Source organism: Schistocerca cancellata, chromosome 9, assembly GCF_023864275.1.
Source record: "Schistocerca cancellata isolate TAMUIC-IGC-003103 chromosome 9, iqSchCanc2.1, whole genome shotgun sequence".
Lineage (NCBI taxonomy): Eukaryota > Metazoa > Arthropoda > Insecta > Orthoptera > Acrididae > Schistocerca > Schistocerca cancellata.
Genome location: NC_064634.1, coordinates 314,969,559 through 314,993,347, shown reverse-complemented (window position 1 = coordinate 314,993,347; position 23,789 = coordinate 314,969,559). Strand labels below are relative to the sequence as shown.

General features: G+C 40.7%; 2 protein-coding genes across 3 annotated transcripts in view; one reads left to right on the top strand and one right to left on the bottom strand.

Moving 5' to 3' along the window:
- Nucleotides 1-4,454, bottom strand: part of LOC126101382 (outer dynein arm-docking complex subunit 1-like) — a 145,106-nt gene extending 140,652 nt beyond the window's left edge. Inside the window, exon 1 of the mRNA XM_049912048.1 lies at nt 4,432-4,454. The gene's annotated coding sequence lies outside the window, so the exon portion shown is untranslated. The remainder of the gene's footprint in view (nt 1-4,431) is intronic.
- The window catches only part of LOC126100806 (zinc finger SWIM domain-containing protein 7-like), a 59,962-nt gene continuing 39,180 nt past the window's right edge, over nt 3,008-23,789 (top strand). For both annotated transcript variants that reach the window (XM_049911438.1, XM_049911439.1), the window contains exon 1: nt 3,008-3,320. In XM_049911438.1, the coding sequence (XP_049767395.1) occupies nt 3,221-3,320 (100 nt within the window). In that variant the 5' untranslated portion in view covers nt 3,008-3,220. The remainder of the gene's footprint in view (nt 3,321-23,789) is intronic.

Genomic DNA, 23,789 nt, shown 5'->3' with positions numbered 1-23,789 from the left:
TAATAGCCTATAGACGAGGCATGGTCAAACATTAATGGGGATTTAAAGAACAAATCCTGTTGGTACACATATTCCTGGTTTATGTTAGCATTTTCGTGTGTTTCCAGCATTCTGTTTATTGTTGACAGTCGGAAAGATTATACATGTTTTAGAGTGGTCAGCGAATTCTTCTTTTCGAAAAACATATATCAAAGGATTAGCGTTACATTTTGCTTGAAAATGAAATAAAGTTCAACACCGCATTCGAAATGTTGACTGTGGCGTTTGGTGAATCTCCCACGAGTAAGACAAGAGTTTATGAGTGGTGTAAGCGTTCCAAAGAGTGTCGATAAGACATTGAAGATGACGATCGCCCTGGCACCCTAGCACATCAATTACTGATGACAATGTGGAAGAAGTAAAGAAAATAATTCTGGAAAACAGCGAAGGTTTTAATAATGTCGTTATATCCTTTGGCTCATGCCAAGCAATTTTTTCGGATATTTTGGGCATGAAACGTATGGTCAAGTCATGTGCCGTATTCTTGAAGCAATTAAAAGAAAATGACCAAAATTATGGCAAAAACTCTAATTGAAACTGCATCACGATAATGCTTCCGCTCACGCCTCAATGCTCATTCTTGAGTTTTTGGCAAAAAAACGAAACTGTTGCCTCAGCCACTGTATTTGCCAAACATGATCCCCTGCGATTTCTTTCTATTCACGTTCTATTCTTTCTATTCACTGAATGAGCTGAACAGCATAGCATAGGAGTTCCAGAAGTGCTTCCAATATTGTAAAAGGTGTTGGCAAAAGTGTATTTTAACTGGGGCAGATTACTTCCTAGCGGACAAAGTTGATTTTGATGAATAAATAAAGCTTCTTTAATCAAAACCAAAATTTTCATTACTTTTTTATCACACCTCATAACTTTGTTTTAGGAATCTCTTTAATCTCCATAGACACTTTGTTGTACCCTTTTCTTAGTTGGTAGATAAAGCTGTTTTGAGTTTTATATTTATTCTTTCTTGGTAACTGTAAGTTCAGTGTAGATTTTGTGCCATAATGATGGACAGAGGTGTGTTTGTGTTATGAAACTGACCATAAGATGGCTGAATTCTTATCAGATATTGTAGCAAGGTGTCAATATCATTCCACTGGAAGCCTGAAACTCCATGGAATTATCAATGTCGTTTTTGATGTGCGAAACTGACTCTTAAATGTATTCAAATAGTGTAGCTAAAATTCCCATTGTTTTGAACAGATCTTTAAAATGAGCTCGATAACTGCTTTTGATTATTATTCTTATGGCCAATTTCTGTGGTTTGGAATATGTGTTTATATTTTGTGTATTTGTTCCCTAGTAAAGAGTTCAATAGCCAAGAATTGAGTGTACATATGATTAATGTGTAGCTAAAAGACGCTGGCATTACACACCCATCATAGGACATTTAAGGTATAACATGCAAGGAACATTCTGTTTGCAAGTATCTTTCTGTGTTGATTCCACTTCAGCTGAGAAACAATATTCAGCCCTATAAATTTTACAATTGTTAGGCAATCTATAGAGATGCCATCTATATTTTATTTAACAGTGTTATTTACCCTCTTCAAACTCTATAGATTCCAATCTATATTTAATTTAACAGTGTTATTTACCCTTTCCAAACTCAAAATCATGGCATATATTTTCTTTGTGTTCAGTGTCACTTCATTGCTTATTAATAAAATGTAAACTTCTTTTAGGGTTTCATTTGCTTTCTCAGCAAGCAGTTCTCCTGTTTTTTCAGTGACTATAAAACTACTTTCATCAGCAAAGAGACTTTTTCCCTATGACTAACACTACTGGGAAAGTACTGATGTTTATCAGGAACAATTGGGGTTCTGATAAACTACTCTTAGGAACTTCTATATTAATGTATTTTGGTTCTGTAAGTTTTTCATTAAAGTCTCTGCTCTTTGTACCCTATGTGCTAGGTATGATCAGAATCAGTCATTAGCCATACTTCTCATTGCTACTGAATGTAGCTTATTTAATAGCATCTTATGTTCAACAGTATCAAGAAGCTTAGAAACTTCTAAGAATATGTCCGTGATGAATTCATCCTTGTCACATGCACAAAGTACCACTTTCGTGAATTTTACTATACCTGATTCTCTGCTTCTACCATTTTAGAACCCAAATTGTAATTCGTTTGCAAGGTTGTATTTATTGAACTAATTCACTGATCTGTCTTTCTTAACTGGGTTATTAATTTTTAAGAATGATGATAGGAGAGAATTGGTTTGGTAGTTTCTCCAAGCTTTCTACATTACCTTTCTTGACCAGAGACATAACTCTTGTCTGTTTAAAATACTACAGGAAGAATTCTGATGTAAATGACTCATTATTATGTTTCTTGAGAGAGCTTGTATGCATTGCTTGTATGCTGTGTGCATTGTTTCAGCACACATCTAAACCTACTGAAATTTTAGTTTTAGATTTTCTGCAGTTTTATTTGACTTCATGCTCTATGGTTGAAATAACATCATTGTACTTTGTGTACAGTCTTTGCAGGTTTATAGTTTGGTTCGATATACAAATATGAGCTGGTTTTGTTGCCCATAGAATGTGGAAATTTTGCTTACTGAATCTGTTTTAAAATTATTTTTCAACATGGAATATATGCTGATTCTTGCAGTTTCCGAAATATCTCTCTTTGCAGAAGATATGCTCTTATGTCCACATGCTTTTCTTCTAAGCCATTTCTGGGTGACGTTTTTAAACATACATAGTGATACACTGTTGTCTGTACAGGCAACATGTCAAACCATTTATGGACAGATTTTCGCCTTTTTGTGCAGGGAAGTAATGTTTATCAATTTTAATTATGAAGGTAAACAACCACTAACAAACATCTGGTATGTAGGAGAATACGACGGGAGTCGAGCGCCAGTTGTACAGTTCTCATTTCCCAAAGATCAACTTCGCAGAGGATGTAACATTTGTTTTCCATATATTCGTGAACGAAACTCTTTGTATACCTTAGGGCGCAAATTTTAATCGTTGGCGGCGCGAACTGCGAACCTTCAAGGATGAGAAATCAGAATTAGATGCTTGCGTCAGTAGTCAGAACAGGAATTGCTGGAAACGAATACGTGACATACTTATGTGTGATAAGTTCCGCTGTAAGGCGAACTGATTTGCGTTTAGGGAGGTTGTGATGTTAACAATTGTCGATATAGCCTACTAGATAAAAAAAATGCAGGTAGAAACAGAGAATAAAGCCATAGCGTTGTTGCCACAGATTAATGAAGAATTGTTACGTGAAGCTGAGGATATATTCAGAAAGCACGGTGATTGTAAGTCATTGTTTGATCAGCATATCATGTACATGTTTACAGCATAATACTCGTAACGAATGCTACTTGACACTTGTATGGTCACACACTAACCAGTTACTCGTATTATAGTATTCAATATTGCATCAACCCCAGAAATCATGTACCTGTACAGATTGCTGCAACTGACACGTAGGCATACAAACAGTACAAGCAATATGTATATAAACGATTTGCATGTGTTTTGAGCAGAAACGGAGTACCGCCATTATGATCTATGAGACCCAACTGTCAGTACGAAAACCCTTCTTTGAAATCAGCAGTTATGTTTGTTTAAAATTTCCTTAATGGCGAGTAAAACTGCCCATCGAAATAGAGCCAGGTGTAGCGCAGTTGTACGTTACAAGGTGTACAGATATAATTTTGTGGATGTACACGTTGAACCTGCTGAGACGATGGGGCAATTTTATGAACATTAACCATATACGATAGCAGCTAAAACAAGTAGAAAGATTTAAAAGTTCAGCAAACTATATAGACACAATAGTGTCAAAGTTTGAGGAGTAACTTGAGGACCAGGACTTTTTTTAGAATAAGTGGTATCAGGTTCCCATCCCTGTAAACTATCTCAACTTGTTTAGAGATTTCATAAGAATGCATATGGAAAATAGAATGTGCCTTACGGGACTGTGCACTCATAATTTATCAAGAGGGAAAATGAAATCAGGACAAACACCCCAAAAATTTGCCGAAAATTAATTATTCTTCATTAAGATAATCACCCTGTTAAGAATAATTAGTAAAGTACGCCAGCCCAGAGCTGAATTGCAGTCTTTGAACAGCACTGCAGTATGTGTTACAGAGCACTAGCATAGAGGCTTCTAAATACAGCATATATAGTGGTATTGTCATGTGAATGAGGAAGTTGCTTTACATACAACTAATGTAACCTTAAAGTGCCCTCAACAGTTATTATTTATTGTAATGTGTTATCAGCAGAGTGTTACAGCTGGTATTAGCATTAGTAATACAAATGTATAACCCCAAATTTCTGCTTTCTGAATTGGTTTATTACTAAAGTGCATTCATTGGTGTGACAAAGTTATTTACATAAACAAAGGATCTTACATACCTTGTGCAGCAGATGACAACCAACTTAACTGGTGCACCTAAAAAGCTACAAACATGGCCAAAGATAATATTTGTACAATTGTTCCTAGTACATGTCATAGAATATGATGTTTGTAGAAATGTGTATCAATGGACATTGGTGAACTACCACAGATTCCAGATCAGTAACAGACTGATTCCATAGCCACAGGTGTGACAGTGAACTCTATAAATGAACTGTATAATAATTTTAAAATGTCCCATATTAAAGGTTCCTCTTTCAATATATATCATTTAAAAGGAAATTGATTACATTACTAAGTCTGAATATAATTTTCTTTTGGCAGTTGATGGAAATGTATATTATTAAACAAAAATCACATGTCACAGGTGTGACAAAATTCAGAAGTGCAATGTAGCACATTGACCATTACCGGGAAAAATCTGTGAATTAAATGATTATATGTAAACAAATTAATAACTGTATAATACTAAAAACTTACTGCATTAGCCATGACAATATCAGAAAGAAATTTACATTATTTTCAAAGTAATAATGTAATTTCTGTTGTCACGGGTGTGACATCTACAAATTTCTCAACATAATACACAATATGGAGAATGAAGCATTGTCATGTTCAAATAAATAAAGGAATGAATACTCAACTAGCTATAAAAAAAAAACTCCATTTCCTTTCATTTGAATTGCTGGACGACTCAAAATTTTAACAGCATTCTTTTGTAAACAAACAATTGAAATGTCATTTTCATTAGCACAAAAGAGTTTTTCTTACTCACATGGTTTTAAAAGCATGACGTAGATTCATCGGCCACACACACTGATTGGCAAACACCAACAAAATTCTATCCATTTCCCCTCTCACTCTGTAGCTTGATGATCAAAAAGGTTCCAGCTTTAATTTCCTTAGTTGGATTTATGGTTACCTGTACTTCATTTTCTGATGTTGCTTGGTTATCTTGAACATTAGACACTTCATATTCTGAATAAACCTCAGAAAATTTCAGCTGTTTCTTAGATTTAGGGATCTCTCGAAAGATTTCATATCTTGTCATTTCACTGTCAGATGTTTCTGCAGCTAAAATATGGTGACTGTCATAGTTTTGAAAATAATTATTAGAAAGCACTTTAAATGACATCTTCCCAAAGCCTTGACTGTCTCTCCTTTTTCTTGTCTACATCACTGCTTGAAACGAAGAGAACATGAACTTCGTTCAATTTACCACTCGCATAATCTGAAAATTCCTTTGCATTATTCACCACCACTGTCCGACTTCTGATCCCTCTCCAAACAGTTCTCTTCACTGTTCCCCCTATCCCATCAACAGCCCCTTTGCCGTGTGAAGCGGCAAAGAAGTTCCACTCAATTTCAACTCCCAAACAGGATTTGGTACAGCAGAGGTAGGACAATGTAAATTTATTTTTAAACTGTGCAGTGCAGTTGTCCGAAAACACATGAACTTTTTGTAAATTTCGATTCTGCTGTTTTAGATGTGATATAATTTTTTCAATAAAGGACCAAACTGCAAATGTTGAAAGATAATCTCTTGCAATTGCTTAAGAAGAAACAGTCTTTAGACTATCTCATGCACAGCATGTAAATAATGTTACTTGTTTATGGCTCCAGTGTGCAGCCTGAATTTCATCTTGTGACATTAAAGAAAAGTTCTCGGCGATGTCAACTGGCATGGCAACATAATTCTTTGCAAGCTCTTTCTTACAAGATTCTAAATATTTGGCTTGTTTTTCTCTTATCCAGAAATGCTTTTTAAATGTTGACATCTGGTCCTCTATCTCTTCAGTGGCTGCTTTCAGTGTTGATGTATTTTCCACCAACTTTGGCATATCATCATAGTCCTTCCACTGCTTCCAGGACAGAATTTTATCTTAATTTTCATCAGTCAACCACGATGACAGGTCATGTGTGCACTTTCTGCATTTTCGTGTCATACAATCCTCATTTTTCTACATCACAAGTAATTTTCTGGAGCAACTCTTTAGTAGAAATAGGAAAATCTGGAACCACATGTGAAATGCTCTCAGTTAGAAATTTAAAATTTGTATGGTATTTGCATACACACACACAGATTGAGGTGTTTCTGAAACTGGTAGTACATGACTTGGCCTTAGTTCATAAAATGTTGGCTTTCCTAATGGAGTATCATGGTTTGAATTCTTAAATTCCTCATAGGCCTCACAGTCATAATCATATACTGCTTCTGAACATGTTCTCGTTTTCCACTTCTACGGTCTTTAACAGATTTTACATCATGAATACCAGGAGTATCGACTAACATCATCTTGGCAAAAATACTCAACTACTTTTCTTTTTTCAGTTGGCAAACTTCTTGACCCTTTTGAGGATATCTTAACATTTCTTTTAATGTCAGTGAGATCCAGTTCCTTAATCAGTTTTCTGACAACAGCAGTCTGTTTCCTTGGTCTGTTTGGAAGTGATTTTCTTGCCTTATGTACAGCTTTGCCTAATGCCTGGGAACATTTGTAAGATCCTAATTCACTGGTATGGTTTGTTTCTGCCATATTTTTACATTTCCTTTCTCTACACAACATTTGTCTAGTTTTATCATTTTCTCTCTCTTTTTTAGTAGACTACGTTGGTTCATCAGCAGTTGCTCTCTGTTTTCCATTCTTCTCATTTTGTCCCTTTCTCTCTCCTTTAAGTGTTCATGTTTCAGTGGATCTTCCTTCATTTTATCCCGCAGTTTTCTCATTCTTGCTGTTGAAGAAGTCATCATCTGGGAATGCAAGATACATTATTTACATTTATTTGTAATGTCAGTAGACCTGTATTTATTTGAAATCTCACCAGTATAAGATTTCACATGAACAGAATTTATATACTGGTATTTCATTATACTGGAATGCCTTTAAAAATGTGTGCATATTGTCACACCCGTGACAACGTTTTTGGATAAAATAAAGTTATTTCCAAAACTTAATAGGTTTAGAAGTTAATACATTTTCATAACCTCACTCTCCTAGAATATTAAAAATTTTGAAGTATTTGTTCAAACAAGAAGAAAACTGTATATCCTTTTTTGTCACAAGTGTGTGAGTAAGAAAGCTTACCAGAAAAAAATTCCGTGCAGGATATAAAGGAAACCTTTTGTTAAACAGTAAGGTGCTTATTGTTGCGTCATCGTTTCACAGACGGCATATCAGTTCAACCAATATAATGAAGTTTTTTTTGGTGTTTATGGAGTATAGTCAACTACAATCTTTGGGATGACAATTCATAACTAAATGTCTTGAATACAATAAAAATGAGTTTCAAATCATTAAATTTGATATTTTGTCAGTGTATTACCATGCCTAAATCTTTACTGTACTGATTTTCAAAAAATGACCACTTGGCTCATTTCATGCGGAATGAGCCAACATCCAAATAAACTTTGTTACATAAATGTGACTGGGGTTACAAGAGGGTTAAAATGTGGGGGATTGTGGATTTACATCAGAAGCGACACACATTGTATAGCTGGAGATCTGATCACAATGGGTTTAGATAAATATTTTGAATTGGCAGCCACTGAACTAGCAAAGTTAGACATCAATAAAAAGTTAATCGTTCTGTGTGTGTACTCGTAATTCAGTAGTAAGGTAGGCATTTTCCTCAAGAAATTGTAGAGTCTCAGTCCAAAAACTATTGTATAACATGTGGAACATGAATACAAACACAGGTACTGAGAAGGAAATCTATACTGCTATATGAAGACAAGTTGTATTTTAACATTGTTACCAAAAATCTGAAAATTCTTGACATTTTTACGCAAATTCTTACACAATACTCTATTAAACATTGTAAATATCTCAAAGCTCTTGACAGATTTTTTTCAGTTTGTACAGTTTACTCTAATAAACTTTCAGACAGGCATTAACCACAGATTTTTTAATATATGTCGTGTATAAATATACATGTAATACATAAAGGTGAAACATTGTCAGTAAAAACACAGAAAACTTCTTGACTGGATTATTTCTCATTTTTATATGATACTCAAACTTTTGGATGGTCATAAGTTACATAAATATACAGGGTACACATAAAGTCTGGAAACACTTTCAATTATTTATTGCACAAGAACTAAACATTGTACAGGTGTCATACTTACTGCATTTTGAAGAGAAACTCTAAAAGTTTTTTTTACAAACATTCGACATGTGAACCATGAGTGACCTGGCAGACGTCAATATGGTAATCGAATTCTTGCCATACCCGTCCCAGCATGGCATCGTCGACTGTGGCAGTCACTTCCGTATTCTCTCCTGGAGCTCTGCTACATCTGCCATCAAGGAGACGACGACTGTGTGGCGGTCATCCCTGCGAGCCAACCGCAGGGACTCTGTCGTCCTTTGTCGGCTCCGCATTGGCCACTCCCACCTGACACACAGTTATTTACTGCGCCGGGAGGACCCTCCTGTATGTCGCTGCGGGGCGGCTTTGACAGTGGCCCACATTTTGTTGGCCTGCCCCCTTTTAGCTGTGGTCAGGCAGACGTTTGCGCTGCCTGATACGCTCCCTGCCCTCTTATGTGATGACCCTGGTATGGCTGACTTAGTTTTCCGTTTTATTCGGGCAGGGGGTTTTTATTATTTACTCTGAGTGTTTGTTCTGTTCTTTTGTGTTGATTCTGGCCATTGGCCTACGATTTTGCGCTGAGTTTTTAATGTGTTCTCGGTGGTTGGCTTTTCCTTTTTATCTCTATGGTCGGCCAACCACTGTCACACTCTGTGTGATTTTAATTTGTTTCGTCTGATCTCTGTAGGAGTATTTCTTGTCCTGTGTCGTCTGACGTCTTTCCTGTTGTTCGTCTTTTATTCTCTTTGGGTGGTTTTACCTTTTTTTTGGAAAAAGGGACCGATGACCGTCGCAGTCTGGTCCCTTTAATCCCCCCCAAACCAACCAACCATCTGCTACATCATGTGGTAGAGACAGTACGTACACCAGATCTTTAATGTGTTCCCACAGAAAAGTGTGAGATCTGGTGATCTGGGAGGCCATCTCATGAAACAGCTGTCTCCTGTAGCATGGCCGATCCATCGATGCTGCTGCTCCGTGTTCATGTACCCACAAACTTCACAATGAAAATGGGGTGGAGCCCCATCCAGCTGAAAGATGAACGGCGAGTCCATGTGCGTTTGAGTCATCAGCCATTGCTGCAACATGTCAAAGTAGGAATATCGAGTGACAGTGTTCTCGACAAGGAAAATGGCCCATACAGTTTTCAACATGACGAGGCACAAAAAATATTTACCTTTGGGGAATCGCACTCAAATTCAATGCAGTGGTGTGGATGCTTTGTACCCCAGATTCGACAATTATGCCTGTTCACTTTCCCATTAGTGTGAAAAGTGGCTTCATCGCTAAAAATTAAGCGATCAAGAATGCCATCCCCTTACTTATTCAATTGTTGCAACTGCGATCAAAACTCAAAACGCTTGTCTTTGTCGTCATCATTGAGCTTCTGTCACAGGACTTTCCACACAGTCATTGGAGCTATTTTGAGTTCACGGGATGCACAACATACTGATTTCTTTGGACTCCTTGCGAATGTGTCTCATATGCACTCCACATTCACTTCACTCACACTGGGACATCTGCATCTCTTTGCCGGGCACAAGCAACCTGTCGTAATGAATTTGTTGTGCCAGTGATAAATGGCCTTCCTTGTTGGTGGCTTCTTACCGTACTTGGTTCTAAACATCCGTTGAACAGCCGTAGCACACTTGGTTTTGTCGAACTCCAACACACAGAAAGCTTGCCCCACACCATGTTTGCGACTAGCACTGACTATCGGCAAATTGCCAAACTATGCTGTGGTGGTATACATGGGGAAAAAAAATAAAATAAACTTTCAGGGTGTCTCTTCAAAATGACATATGTATATCTGTACAATTTTTGTTTCTTGTGCAATAAATAATTGAAACTGTTCCCGGACTTTATGTACACCCTGTATACCTAATACATAAAGGGGAAACATTGTTAGGAAATAATGTTGAAAACTTCTTGATCAATTTATTTCAAAATTTGCACAAGGCTGTAATAAACATTTGGACAGACATTGGCTGTATATTTTTAAATGTATGCAATATGTAAATACATCTTTAGTATATAAAGGGGAAATATTAGCAAAACTTGGAAAGTCATTGATTGTTTTACTTCGTATTATTCCACAATACTCTAATAAACATTCAGACGGGCATAGGCTGTATGTGTTTTTAAACAACAATGTACAGATTTTGTGCTCAAATCAGTTGCAAGAAAGAAAATGCTGTGCTGTGGAAATGTAAAATTTAATTTTCTTCCTAGTAGTCAGTTTTAACTAAGATATTAGGGCATTTAAACCTTTGGATATATTGTTTCTTCCATATCTATTCTCCCTCCTTATATATAATCTTAAACAGAAATTTTAGATACAACAGTGTGCTGTTTTGTTTTCTATGTCACAGTCACTTTTAAGACAAAAGAAGAATTTCATATTTATGGCAAATTGACTTATGATTAGAATACTACTATGGAATCTTAATCATCCGAAACTTTGCAGTCCCACATGTTCACATATTAAAACTGTGAGAAATACTGATATTGAAGCTAACATCCTCATAGGCCCAGCAGCTGGAGAGATCTCTTCTGTGCTCCTTTTATTAATGACCCCAACAAGGTCAAGGTCAGAGAGAGGGGGAAGAGGAGATAAAGAGAGTGTGGACGGAAATGGATATTTTTAACATTTCTGGTCTAGCACTGATAGCAAACATCACTACTAAGGTTTCAAAAAGGTCATCAGTCTTAGACCTAGTTCTCTCAGGTATCATCGAGGAAAATTTTTAAGTGTTATAAAAAGATTATGGCCCCTCTCATCAACATCATCAGGTAATAAAGTTAAAGACAGTTTTGGTAAAACCCACAAAATTGCAGGCCTACAAAATGATCTTCTCTTGATGTAAAATACATAACTTTTCTAGGGCATTATGCAAATTAAACATGAGAAGAAATGTTTAACAAAAACAATGTGGATGCTGTGTTATCTAAATTCAGAACATTATTTAAATTAATTTCTGAGCTTTCATTTCCAAAAGTAGCCACTTCAGCAGCAGCGGAAACTAGATGGATAAGTTCAGGTATTTGAAAGTACTCGCAGACACTTAAATTTCTCATTTTTTTACAAAAGCACTACATGATCCACAGCCCGTAGACCGCTATCACAGGTACGAAAAGATGTGCAGTGGGGTAGCGCTAGCTGTGAAAAACAAAAAATATGTGCTGGAGAAAAGAAAAGCAAAGTAGTATGCATAGACTTGAAACTGGAAAAGATGGACGCAAGGATGACATTGTATAAAGTAAAGCTGGAAGTAAAGTAATAGAAAATCCACAGGAATTGGCAAATTTTTTAAATGATTATTTTTGTGGTATTTTTGATAAACTGCAACAAAATCTTCCAAAAACACTTGTAGGACCCACAACGAATTAAACAACAAGCACAATGATGATGAGTTCCTCAACAAAACTTGAAGTCAGGAAAAAATACAGAAATTTAAGGATAAGTAAGCAAGCATAGATGAGATTCTAGTGTCAGTTCTGAAGGTGTGCATAGACAGTGCACAAACACCATTAACAAACAAAATAAATGAGTCTAGTTCAGGTGTATTTCCAGAGTACCTAAATCATGTACTAGTTGTGACCTTACTACAGAAACATAATGCCGATAGTGTAGTAAACTACAAGCCAGTTCTAGTATTGTCTGTGTTCTCAAAAATAAATGAATTAATCATAAAAGATAAACTAATGAGTCATCTCAATAAAAACAACCTTCTTTACAAAGTAAAGTTTGTTTTCTGTAGTTGAAGTACAATATCGACCATTACAGAATTCACAAAAGTGGTACATAAAGCTCTCAACTATGACTTTGTTACAGGCATATTCTTTGATTTGTCATAAACTTTGACACTGTTGGCCATAAAATACTGCTAAACAAACTAGAAACAATAAGAGGAATAGCAAACAAGTGGCTCCAGTCTTACCTGGTGAATGGGGGTGCAGAAGATTGAGTGAGTTCACATAACTGCTGATGGATAAATTTTTAGTAAAATAATTGTCATGCAAGAAACATATGAACATAGTGCCCTCAAGGTAATGCATTGGGTCATATTCTGTTATTAATATAATTATATTAATGACTTTCCAGGCAGCATAAGGCAGGGAGAAAAAGTTCTCTTTGCTGATACCAACATCATAGTCGCTGTAAAAATGCCAGAACTCCCAACGGAAAAGGCGAATAAAACCCTCAGGGATGTTTACAATTGGGCAGTATCTAGGCTAATAAATTTACATTGAGCATAAATTAAACTAAAAAATGCTTTTCAGCATAAAGAGGGAGAACATCTCTGTCACATTAAGCTTAGATGGCAAGCCTCTAGACTGTATAACAAATGCATTGGAATTAGCATTGATTGTCAGTTAACATGAAAGGAAGACACAAAGACACTGGCAAAAAGAATGTCGTCAGCACTATATTCTCTTAGGGTTCTATCATCAGCGGGTAACTCTTTCTGTGGACACTCACCTCTAAACTATTGGATTATTTTTTGATATTAAAGGCGTAAAACATGACACACTTGTCATACTGCAGAAAAGACCTAATAATAGTAATAGGCTCACTATAAACAACTATGTAAAATAGAACTAGGCATCCTTATTGTGCCAAGTGAGTACATCAACAAATATATTTTGCATATCAGGAAAAACATTTGTAAGAATTTCACCAATAGTTCCCATTTTTACTCATGGAACAAGACCTGGGTTGGACTTGGATTTACTAAGGAAAAACAAACTAAAATCTCAAAGCAGCATTTTCTATCAAGGAATAACATCGTATAGAAAGTGTACGTAGTAAAGATTACTTAGCCAACTCGGAGTAGTGGTTAATAATGAGGAGGACAACAGCAACATCCTATAACATTATTACACATGACCACAATGTAAAGTTTGTTACAAGAAAATCATGGGCCAGGGTCTATAGTGTATAATACTAATGTCTTGTCATTTTCATGAGCTCAACATCTCACTAATTGTGGGTGGATGTTGACTCAGTTTTCTAGATGGACTGAAAGAAGGAAATAGAAATGTGCGTGGAACATTTTAGCATATTTGTGATCCTGGAGTCATTTCTCTGGGCTGACTCATTGGAGTGGAAGGGGTATAGCAGGGACATGTTTGTGGTCGTGGACTCCACAGTGTGCAGTAATAGTGTAGAAAGATGCAAAAACAGCAAAACTATTTTAATATTGCAATTTATCTTGTGGAAATTGTGTATGAATAAAAGAATGTTACACTAAAGGGGCAACCAAAAGAGGCAGTGCAGTTGTTAAAACGTGATCTGAACATTCTGAAGGATGGAGTTCACTCTTTTTGGCTATCTTGAAGTAGGTTTGCCTGATTCATTTCAGATAACACTGGGATGGTTTCTTCAGAAAATCCAGTCTGTCTTTTATTCTCATAAAGACGTACATATTGTGTGTGTCTGTGTATTTCAGTGTTTTATTTTCATTATGGTTACTAAATCCTGTATAATGATAAGATAATCCCTGGATGAATAAATAAACAAACATTCAGCTCTGAAAAGAAGTATGCAAAAAAATTTTGGCTCAACTTGAGGAGTTGGTTAGGTGCTGTGTAGATGTTTCTCTAGGAGGACAGTTCATGGTGGGAGGGACTATCCATGGTGTATAGTCCAATGTAACACAAAACTTAGGGCTAGAGAGAGAGAGAATATCCGTTCAGAATTTTATTGAAAGACCTTTTACAGATTTGGTTATTCCTGGCAGGCCCAGTTTGTATGTCAGACTATGACTCAAACCTCGGATCTTTGCCTTTGTCTGCCTGTAGTCCCAGGCATGACATAGTTTTAATCTCCCAGGAAGTTTCAAATCAGTGCACACTCCACTGCAAAGAGAAAGTTCATTCAGGAAATCAGTTGCAAAACCCAAAGAAAGAACAATCAAATGTAACAGCTGATATTCAAACCAAAGATGTCCAAACACAAGGACGAAACAGGTGCTGAAATTAAGGATACCAAAGAACTTGAACTTAATTGTTGTATGTTCCTTTACAAAGGAAGATCCAGGATTAATTTCCTGGCTTGTCTTACACCACTGCAAATATGAGTTGTACTATATTAGTATTAGTATTAGTATCAGTATCACTGACTAACAGCTGAAACTTGAACTTGAACGTGTGGGCCGACATGTTTCAGATGCTAATCGTTTCAACAGAACATACTAATACACATGTCCTGTGAATATGAACGTCCTATCTCTAGGCATTCAAGGTGTTCTGTTTTTTTCTGAACATGAGTGTACTATCATATGGGATATCAAATCAAATTTGACTTGTTTGAGTGTTTCTTGTTAAGGATGCAGTACTTTTTCTTTGATGGAGAGTTACTGATAGACGTAGAAACTGCTACAGATATGCCATGGTGCAGTGTTCATTTATATTAATGGCCTGATTTGTTTGAAACTCATAAATCATATACTGTGTAATCACAAATATGGAGCTGATGACAAAATGTTAAATGCTTTTTCAGATGTTACATTTACAACAGAAGCATTAAGCAATTGCAGCAGTAACCTAACATTTTTCAGAAGCAGCTAAATAAACTAAAGTATACATGAAAATTCAACAAACATACTGTGCAAACTACAGTAGTGGCCAAGATACAGAAATCACAAGACTGTGTCTGTTTCAATATACAAAATTATAGAAAATAAATGGTAATACCTTAATAGATTATGTTCCATATGAATGCAAGCATAGAAAGTAATTATAAGCACTGTTGACAACTGTGTACATGAGTTTCGTTAATGCAAGTTTGCCTTCAGGTGCTCATTGACAGTCTAAAAAGTATGTTTCATTAATAAACCCTTAATTTTCTTTCTGAAGGTATTGCTTTTATTTCTAAATGATTGAGGTAGCTTGTTGAAAAGTAGGCTGCCCATTACCTGAATGTAACCATTTGTATCGATATCAAATAGAATGATTTTAAAGACTCGATCGTAGGTAAAGCAGGAGGCAAACTTTGGTTCATTGGTAGGATGCTGGGAAAATGCAAGTAGTTTACAAAAGCAAATTCTTAAACACTTATGCAACCAATCCCAGAATATTGCTCAAGTGTGTTGGCCAATACTGAACAGGAATAATGGGGTGTATTGAAGATAAAGAAGGGATTAAATTAACTTTAGAATAGTGGCCCCACTACTCATCAAGGAGCTTATTGTCTATCAAAATTGAAGCAAAAATAAATTTGAAAAATAATTCTGGTAAAAAGAGTCTATGTAAGAGAAACAAAAAACAAGGCTCACACACATACACACACACAAATCTAAAAGGATTGCTAAGTCTCTAGCTTCTAGAATTATCAAAAATTCTTACACAGAAAGGGGAAAAGGTAAGATTTAAGATCCCTAGAGAGAAAAAGGTCATTCTATACGCTGAATCAAGGAACATAACATCCCCCCCCCCAGAGGCTCGCAGTTCTTTCGTGAGTTTGTGCGAAGCACACATTGGGCCCCACGCTACTGCGACCAATTCTTCCTTCCCTGGCTGCATTTCCTTCACTCTGCCCTCCTCCCCCTGTGGGTCCGGGGATTAGAATAGGCCCGAGGTGTTCCTGCCTGTCATACAAGGCAACTAAAAGCAGTTTCACACATTTAGGCCTTTATGTGATGGTCCCCTGTAGGATTCGACCTCCATTCTTCAAAATTTTCCTGAAGAGCGAGCCAATTGGGGAAGGGCGCCTTACAAGGTACATCGTGTCCATCGTGCATTGAGATCTTTAGCCCACTTTCCTCGTCATCGCATTGCAGTCCTGCCCATTCTCCACCTCTTGAGCATGGACACCTTCCTGGGTGCATTTTCCACCATGCACTATGCAGTGTCGATTTCTGCATGGATGATGACCATGGACTTCTTTGCATCTGATATCCAGCATGGTAGCCAGTCTGTTGTAGTGTGGCCACCATGTACTGTGTTGGTTGTAGTCCCCTGACCACACAGGGATCACTCTGCTGATGCCTGCGCTGTTAACTCCCCACATATGCCAAGGGGTACATGCCCATCCCCCCTGGGGCATCGGGACTCCCGGCAATGGCCATCCTGTCAGGTGGCCTTTGCTGCGGCTGGGTGGCGCCCATGGGGAGGGCCCCTGGTCGGAGTGGGTCGCATCAGGGCAGATGACACGTGATGAAGCGTAGTCCATGATCTCTTGCTGGTGGTGAAACACCAGCAGTCTCTAAGTGATCACGAGCTCAATTCAACACACAGAAGTACGACCTCAAATTGTTCCCCTCCCTGGCCACACCATGGGAGGAACGTCAGGCTAAGGATGGCAGCGGATCTTATTTGCCCCGGTACCTTGTATGTTCGAGAGCTGATGGAGAATCTTTCATGACAATGAAGCCTCAGTTTTTTGTTGAGCATTTAGAGGACAAGTTCGGAGAGGTGCAAGGATTGTCCAAAATGAGATCTGTGTCAGTCTCGATCAAAACAGCATCCTCTGCCCAGTCACACGAGTTACTCGCCTGTGACAATCTGGGGGATGTTTCTGTAACCATTATACCCCATAAGAGCTTAAATATGGTCCATGGTATCATATTTCACAGAGACCTTCTTTTGCAGTCCGACGATGAGCTGCGCGCCAGTTTAGAGCAGCGAGGTGTACATTTCATCCGGATTGTACACCAGGGTCCAAAGGAAAATCAGGTTGCCACCAGTATCTTCATCTTGGCCTTTGAGCGTGATACATTGCCCGAGAAGGTCAAGGTGATGGTCTACCGGTGAGATGTAAAACCCTATATCCCTCCCCTAATGCAGTCCTTTAAGTGCTGGAAGTTCAGCCATATGTCTTCCCACTGTACTTCAAGCACCACATGCCGAGATTGTGGACGCCCATCACATCCCAATACCCCATGTACCCCGCCTCCCATCTGTGTCAACTGTGAAGAGCACCATCTGCCTTGCTCACCTGACTCCAGGATTCTCCAGAAAGAAAGGAAAATCATGGAGTAAAAGACACTGGACCGACTGCCCTACACTGAGGCTAAGAGAAAATTTGAACGCCTGCACCCTGTGCGTATAACATCATCTTACGCCGCCGCTACAACATTTCTGGCACCATCAGCTCCGCCAATCCAGGTCACCTCTCAGAGCTGGAAGACTACACCTGCCCCCTAGATGGTGGGGGCATTTCCCTCCCTGTTGCTCCTGCACCACCTACTTCGGGAGCAACACCCCCCAACCATCGGGGACGTCCGTCCCCACTTCTAAGCCAGAGAAGCGTAAGTCTTCTTAGACTTCTCTTGCTAGGAAGTGGTCCCTTGGGTCACCCTTCCCAGGTTTCTTCTAGTGGGAAAGATGACACCCGCCAGTGGCTGAAGAGCCCAAAAGCAGCTGGTAGTAGCTCATCCTCAGTCCCAGAGACTGAGCCAGTGAAGTCCTCCCTGCCAGGGAAACCCAAGGAGCAGTGAGAGAAATCCAAAAAGAAAACCCTTAAGACCAAGGAAATTGCAGTGGCATCCATACCACTGCTACCTACAAGCTCTACTGCTGAGGTTGGGGTGGAGAGTTTTGTGTCCGCTGAGGACCTAGATCTCGCCAGACCCTCGGACACAATTGATTTTGACTGCTCAGGCAATAAATTGTTGGCAGCAGGTGACTCTGAGGTGTAAACTGCCTCATTGAATGTTCAATGCCTTCCCAGTCTCACGATGTCATCCTCCAGTGGAATTATGGCGATTTTTGCCACCGCCTGGCTGAGCTATGTCAACTGTTAAGTTTTATACCTGCTATCTGCATTACCCTCCAGGAAACATGGTTCCCAGCAATGTGGACCCATACCCTCTGCGGCTATAAGGGATATTACAGGAACCATAGCGACTATAATAGAGTGTCATGTGGAGTTCGCGTTTACGTCCTAAACTCGGTCTGTAGTGAACATGTGCCCCTTCAAACCACTCTTGAAACTGTGGCTGTCAGAATAAGGACGACACAGGAAATAACTGTCTGCAATGTATATCTTCCTCCAGATGATGCAATACCCCTGAATGTATTAGCTGCACTGATTGATCAACTCCTTAAACCTTTCCTACTTCTGGAAGATTTTAATGCCGATAACCCCTTGTGGGGTGGTACCATGTTTACTGGCCGAGTCAGAGATGTCAAAACTTTCCTGTCGCAATTTGACCTCTGCCTCTTAAATACTGGGGCCGCCACACATTTCAGTGTGGCTCATGGTAGTTACTCGGCCACTGATTTATCAATTTGCAGCCCAGGACTTCTCCCATCCATCCACTGGAGAGAACATGACAACCTGTGTGGTAGTGACCACTTCCCCATCTTCCTGTCACTGCCCCAGCGTCAGGCATATAGACATCTGCCCAGATGGGCTTTGAACAAGGTGGACTGGGGAACTTTCACCTCTGCTGTCACCGCTGAATCTCAAAAATGGTTCAAATGGCTCTGAGCACTATGCGACTTAACATCTGAGGTCATCGGTCCCCTAGAACTTAGAACTACTTAAACCTAACTAACCTAAGGACATCACACACATCCATGCCCAAGGCAGGATTCGAACCTGCGACCGTAGCAGTCACGCGGTTCCAGACTGTAGCGCCTAGAACCACTCGGCCACTCCGGCCGGCACCGCTGAATCTCCCCCATACAGTAACATCGATGTGATGGTTTAGCAGGTGACTAGCACAATTGTCTCTGTGGCAGAAAATGTGATCCCTCGCTCTTTAGAGTGCCCGAGGCGTAAGGCAGTCCTTTGGTGGTCGCCGGAAGTCGCTGAAGCAGTTAAGGAGCATTGGCGAGCTCTACAGCGGCATAAGTGGCACCCTTCCCTGGAGCACCTCATAGCATTTAAACGGCTCCCTGCCTGTGTTCGCTACCTTATCAAACAATGGAAGGAGGAGTGTTGGGAGAGATGTACCGACGCAAACGCAATTGCCGAGCACTTTGCTCAAGCCTCTGCATTGAAGAATTACCCCCCAGCCTTTCGCACACTCAAACGGCGGCTGGAATTGAACGTTCTCTCATTTACTACACACTGCAGTGAATCCTATAATGCCCGATTTACAGAGTGGGAGGTCCTCAGTGCCCTTGCACATTGCCCCAACACAGCTCCTGGGCCTGATCGCATCCACAGCCAGCTGATGAAACATCTCTCATCTGACTACAAGCAACATCTTCTCGTCATCTTCAACCTACTCTGTTGCGAAGGGATCTTTCCATCGCAATGGCGGGAGAGCAGCATCATTCCGGTGCTCAAACTCAGTAAAAACCCGCTTGATGTGGATAGCTATCGGTCCATCAGCCTCACCAACGTTCTTTGTAAGCTGCTGGAACATATGGTATGTGGGCCATTGGGTTGGGTCCTGGAGTCACAAGGCTTGCTGCCTCCATGTCAGGGCAGCTTCCGCTAGAGTCACTTACCACTGATAATCTTGTGTCCAAAGAGTCTGCCATCCGAACAGCCTTTTCCAGATGGCAACACCTGATTGCCATCTCTTTTGACTTACGTAAAGCGTACGATACGACCTGGCAACATCATATCCTTACCACATTGTATGAGTGGGGTCTCCGGGGACCAATCCCGATTTTTATCCAAAACTTCCTCTTGCTCCGTAATTTCCATTTCCAAGTTGGTGACTCCCATAGTAAACTACCATCCATATTCAGGAGAATGGAGTCCCTTAGGGCTCTGTATCAAGTGTCTCTCTATTTCTAGTGGCCATTAACAGTCTAGCAGCAGCTGTCGGGCCCTCCGTCTCACCTTCTCTGTATGCAGACGACTTCTGCATTTCGTACTGCTGCTCCAGTACTGTTGTTTCTGAGCCTCCAGGGAGCCATCCACAAGGCACAGTATGGGATCTAGCCCATGGCTTCCAGTTTTCAACCGCAGAGTCGTGTGTCATGCATTTCTGTTGGCGTCATACCATTCATCCGGAACCTGCACTTTACCTTAATGACAATCCACTCACTGTATTGGAGACATATCAATTCCTAGGACTGGTTTTCGACACTCGATTGATTTGGCTCCCTCATCTTTGTCAGCTTAATCAGAAGCGCTGGCACCACCTCATCGCCCTCTGTTGCCTGAGCAACACCAATTGGGGTGCAGATCGCTGTACAGAGCCCTTGTCCAATCCCGAATTGACTATGGGAGTGTGGTTTATGGTTCGGCAGCGCCTTCAGCATTGCATTTACTCGACCCTGTGCACCACTGTAGGGTTCGATTAGCGACAGGAGCTTTTAGGATGAGTCCGGTGACGAGCGTACTAGTGGAGGCTGGTGTCCCTCCACTGCCGACGTGTGCAACTGCTCGCCAGTTATGCAGCACACATTCATAGTTCCACTGAGAATCTGAATTACCGTCTCCTTTTCCCACCTGCGGCAGTTCATCTCCCACATCGGCAGCCCAGATCAGGGCTAACGATTGCGGTTCGCGTGCGTTGCCTTCTCTCCAAACTGGAGTCCTTGCCTTTACCACCTCTACTTGCAGTCCGTTCATGTACCCCTCCATGGTGTATGCCTCAGCCGCAGCTTCGTCTGGACCGTTTGCGTGGCCCTAAGGACTCTGTTAACCCGCCGCTCTCCGCTGTCACTTCCTCTTGATTCTTGACGTGTTCCGGGGCTCTGAAGTGGTTTATACCGGTGGCTCAGTAGCTGATGGTCAAGTAGGCTTCGCATATGTTCATGGAAGACATATTGAGCAGTGCTCCTTGCCAGTTGGCTGCAGTGTTTTCACTGCAGAGCTGGTGGCCATATCTCGTGCTCTTGAGTACATCCACTCTGCCCTGGCGGGTCATTTCTCCTGTGTACTGACTCATTGAGCAGCCTACAAGCTATCGACTAGTGCTACCCTCGCCACCCTCTGGTAGCGTCCATTCAGGAGTCCATCTATGCCCTGAAACAGTCCCGCTGTTCCGTGGTGTTTGTTTGGAACCCAGGACACGTCGGAATCCCCAGCAACGAACTTGTCAACAGGCTGGCCAAATAGACGATGTGGAAACCGCTTCTGGAGATAGGCATCTCCGAAGCTGGCCTGCGGTTTGCCTTACACCGCAGCGTTTTCCAGCTTTGGGAATTGGAATGGCATGACAGCATGCACAACAAACTGTGTCATTAAGGAGACTATGAATGTGTGGAAGTCTTCCATACAGACCTCTCGCAGGGAATCAGTTGTCCTCTGCCGGCTCCGCATTGGCCATACGTGGCTAACGCATAGTTACCTTCTCCATTGCGAGGACCCACCTCAGTGTCTCTCTGGCTCCCAAATGACAGTCGTCCACCTCTTGCTGGACTGCCTACTTTTAGCCGCTCTGCGGCAGACTTTTAACTTTCCCAGCACCCTGCCTTTGGTGTTGGGCAACAATGCCTCCACAGCAGCTTTAGTTTTAAGTTTTATCTGTAAGAGTGGGTTTTATACTAAGGAGGTTTTAGCGCAAGTCCTTTGTACCTCTGTGTCCTCCATCGTAGTGCTTTTAGAGTGGAGGTTTTAATGTGTTGCAGAGTGGCTGGCTTTCCCTTTTTATTCTCGTGGTTGGCCATCACTGTAATCTGCTTTCATGTTTTACTCTCTTCTGTTTCTAGCATCTCTCTGTTGTTTTCTTGTCCTCTTTCGTTCCTTTTAGTGTTCATTGCCATCCCTTCGTTCTTGTGGCTTTTTCTTTCTTTCCGTTTTGTGTTATATGTTTTGTCCGTTTTATTCTCACACTTATGGCATTGTTTTATTAGGAACAAGGGACCAGTGACTTCATAGTTTGGTGCCTTCTCCCGCCTTAAACCAACCAATCACTCTGCCCTCCCTCCCTATCCTCACTCTTTCCCTGTTGCTGTCTCCTTCCCCTTTCTTGGTGTTCTGATTTATGTTGACCTGGCTATCCACCTGGTTTCCTGTATCGGTTGCAACTTTGCTCCTTTCGCCTGTTCTTTCAACCTTTTTGGCATTCATGTTCCCACTTGAGGTTTTACCTCCACTTCAAAATTCCCTGTTGTTAGTGGGAGCCATACAGAGAACAACTCCCTCCCTAGCATCTGTGATGTGGTTTTCTTTTCCCCTTTTCCTTCCCCTCTACCTTCCCCACTGTAGCTCTCTTCCACCCTGCCAGGTCACCAGAACATGTGGCCAGTCCATGTGGTGGGGCTGTTATGTACCCATATGGCTGAGCCTCCTGACAACATAGGGATCACACTACTGATACCTGAGCTGTTCCCTCCCCATGTATGACAAGGAGTGGTTGTTTATCTTCTTGGAGCATTGGAACTCCCAGCAATGGCCACCGTGCCAGACAGCCCTTGCTGCAGCTGGGTGGCGCCCATGGGGAGAGCCCGTGGTGGGAGTGGGTGGTATCAGGCAGATGCTTGGTGCATAAAGCACATCAAGCTGCAAAAATCTGGTCATTCTCAAATGGCCATCTCTTCAAATGGTGACGGATCATTGAATGCTGCTTCGTATGACTCTTCAACCTTCCCTATTACCTCATCTGTTGTAGGATGGATGGGGACACATTCACCTCCGCAAAGCCATTGTTTTTCTTGGAAAATATCAAGGATAAGTTTGGTGAAGTGCAGTTGGGCTTCCTGTTTACCAAAGCTGCTTCTGCCACCCAATCTGCAGCTCTTCATGCCTGCGATCGTCTTGGCAATATCCGGGTGTCTATCACTCCTCTCCTATCTCTAAATATTATCCAGGGAGTAATTTTTCGTAGGGACCTCATCCTGCAAACTGATGATGAACTCCAGGCTAATCTGGAGTGGCATGGTGTTCATTTTGTTCAATGTGTGCAGAAGGGTCGCAAAGACAACCACACGGATACTGGCATGTTCATTCTGACTTTCGAGGAGGATACCCTCCCGGAGAAGGTCAAGGTTATGTATTACAGATGTGACATGAAGCCGTATGTCCCTCCATCTATGCGGTGTTTTCAGTGCTTGTGGTTTGGGCATATGTCTTCCCGCTGTACGGCAGACCCTTTGTGTGGTGACTGTGGCCACCCACTCCATGAGGGAAGCCCCTGTGTTCCGCCACCTGTGTGTGTCAATTGTGCTGACCGCCATGCCCCTCACTCGACAGATTGCCCGGTTTACAAGAGAGAAAAGAAGAACCAAGAATACAAGTCCCTGGATCGCCTGTCTTATGCTGAGGCTCGCCAAAAGTATGAGAGATTCCATCCAGTGTCACTTTCTTCAACTTTTTCCTCTGTTACTTCATTTCATCCTCCTCCCTCATCCTTAACCCAGCCCTGGCCCTCTCTCCTCTCCCCCTCCCATGCAGTTCCCATGA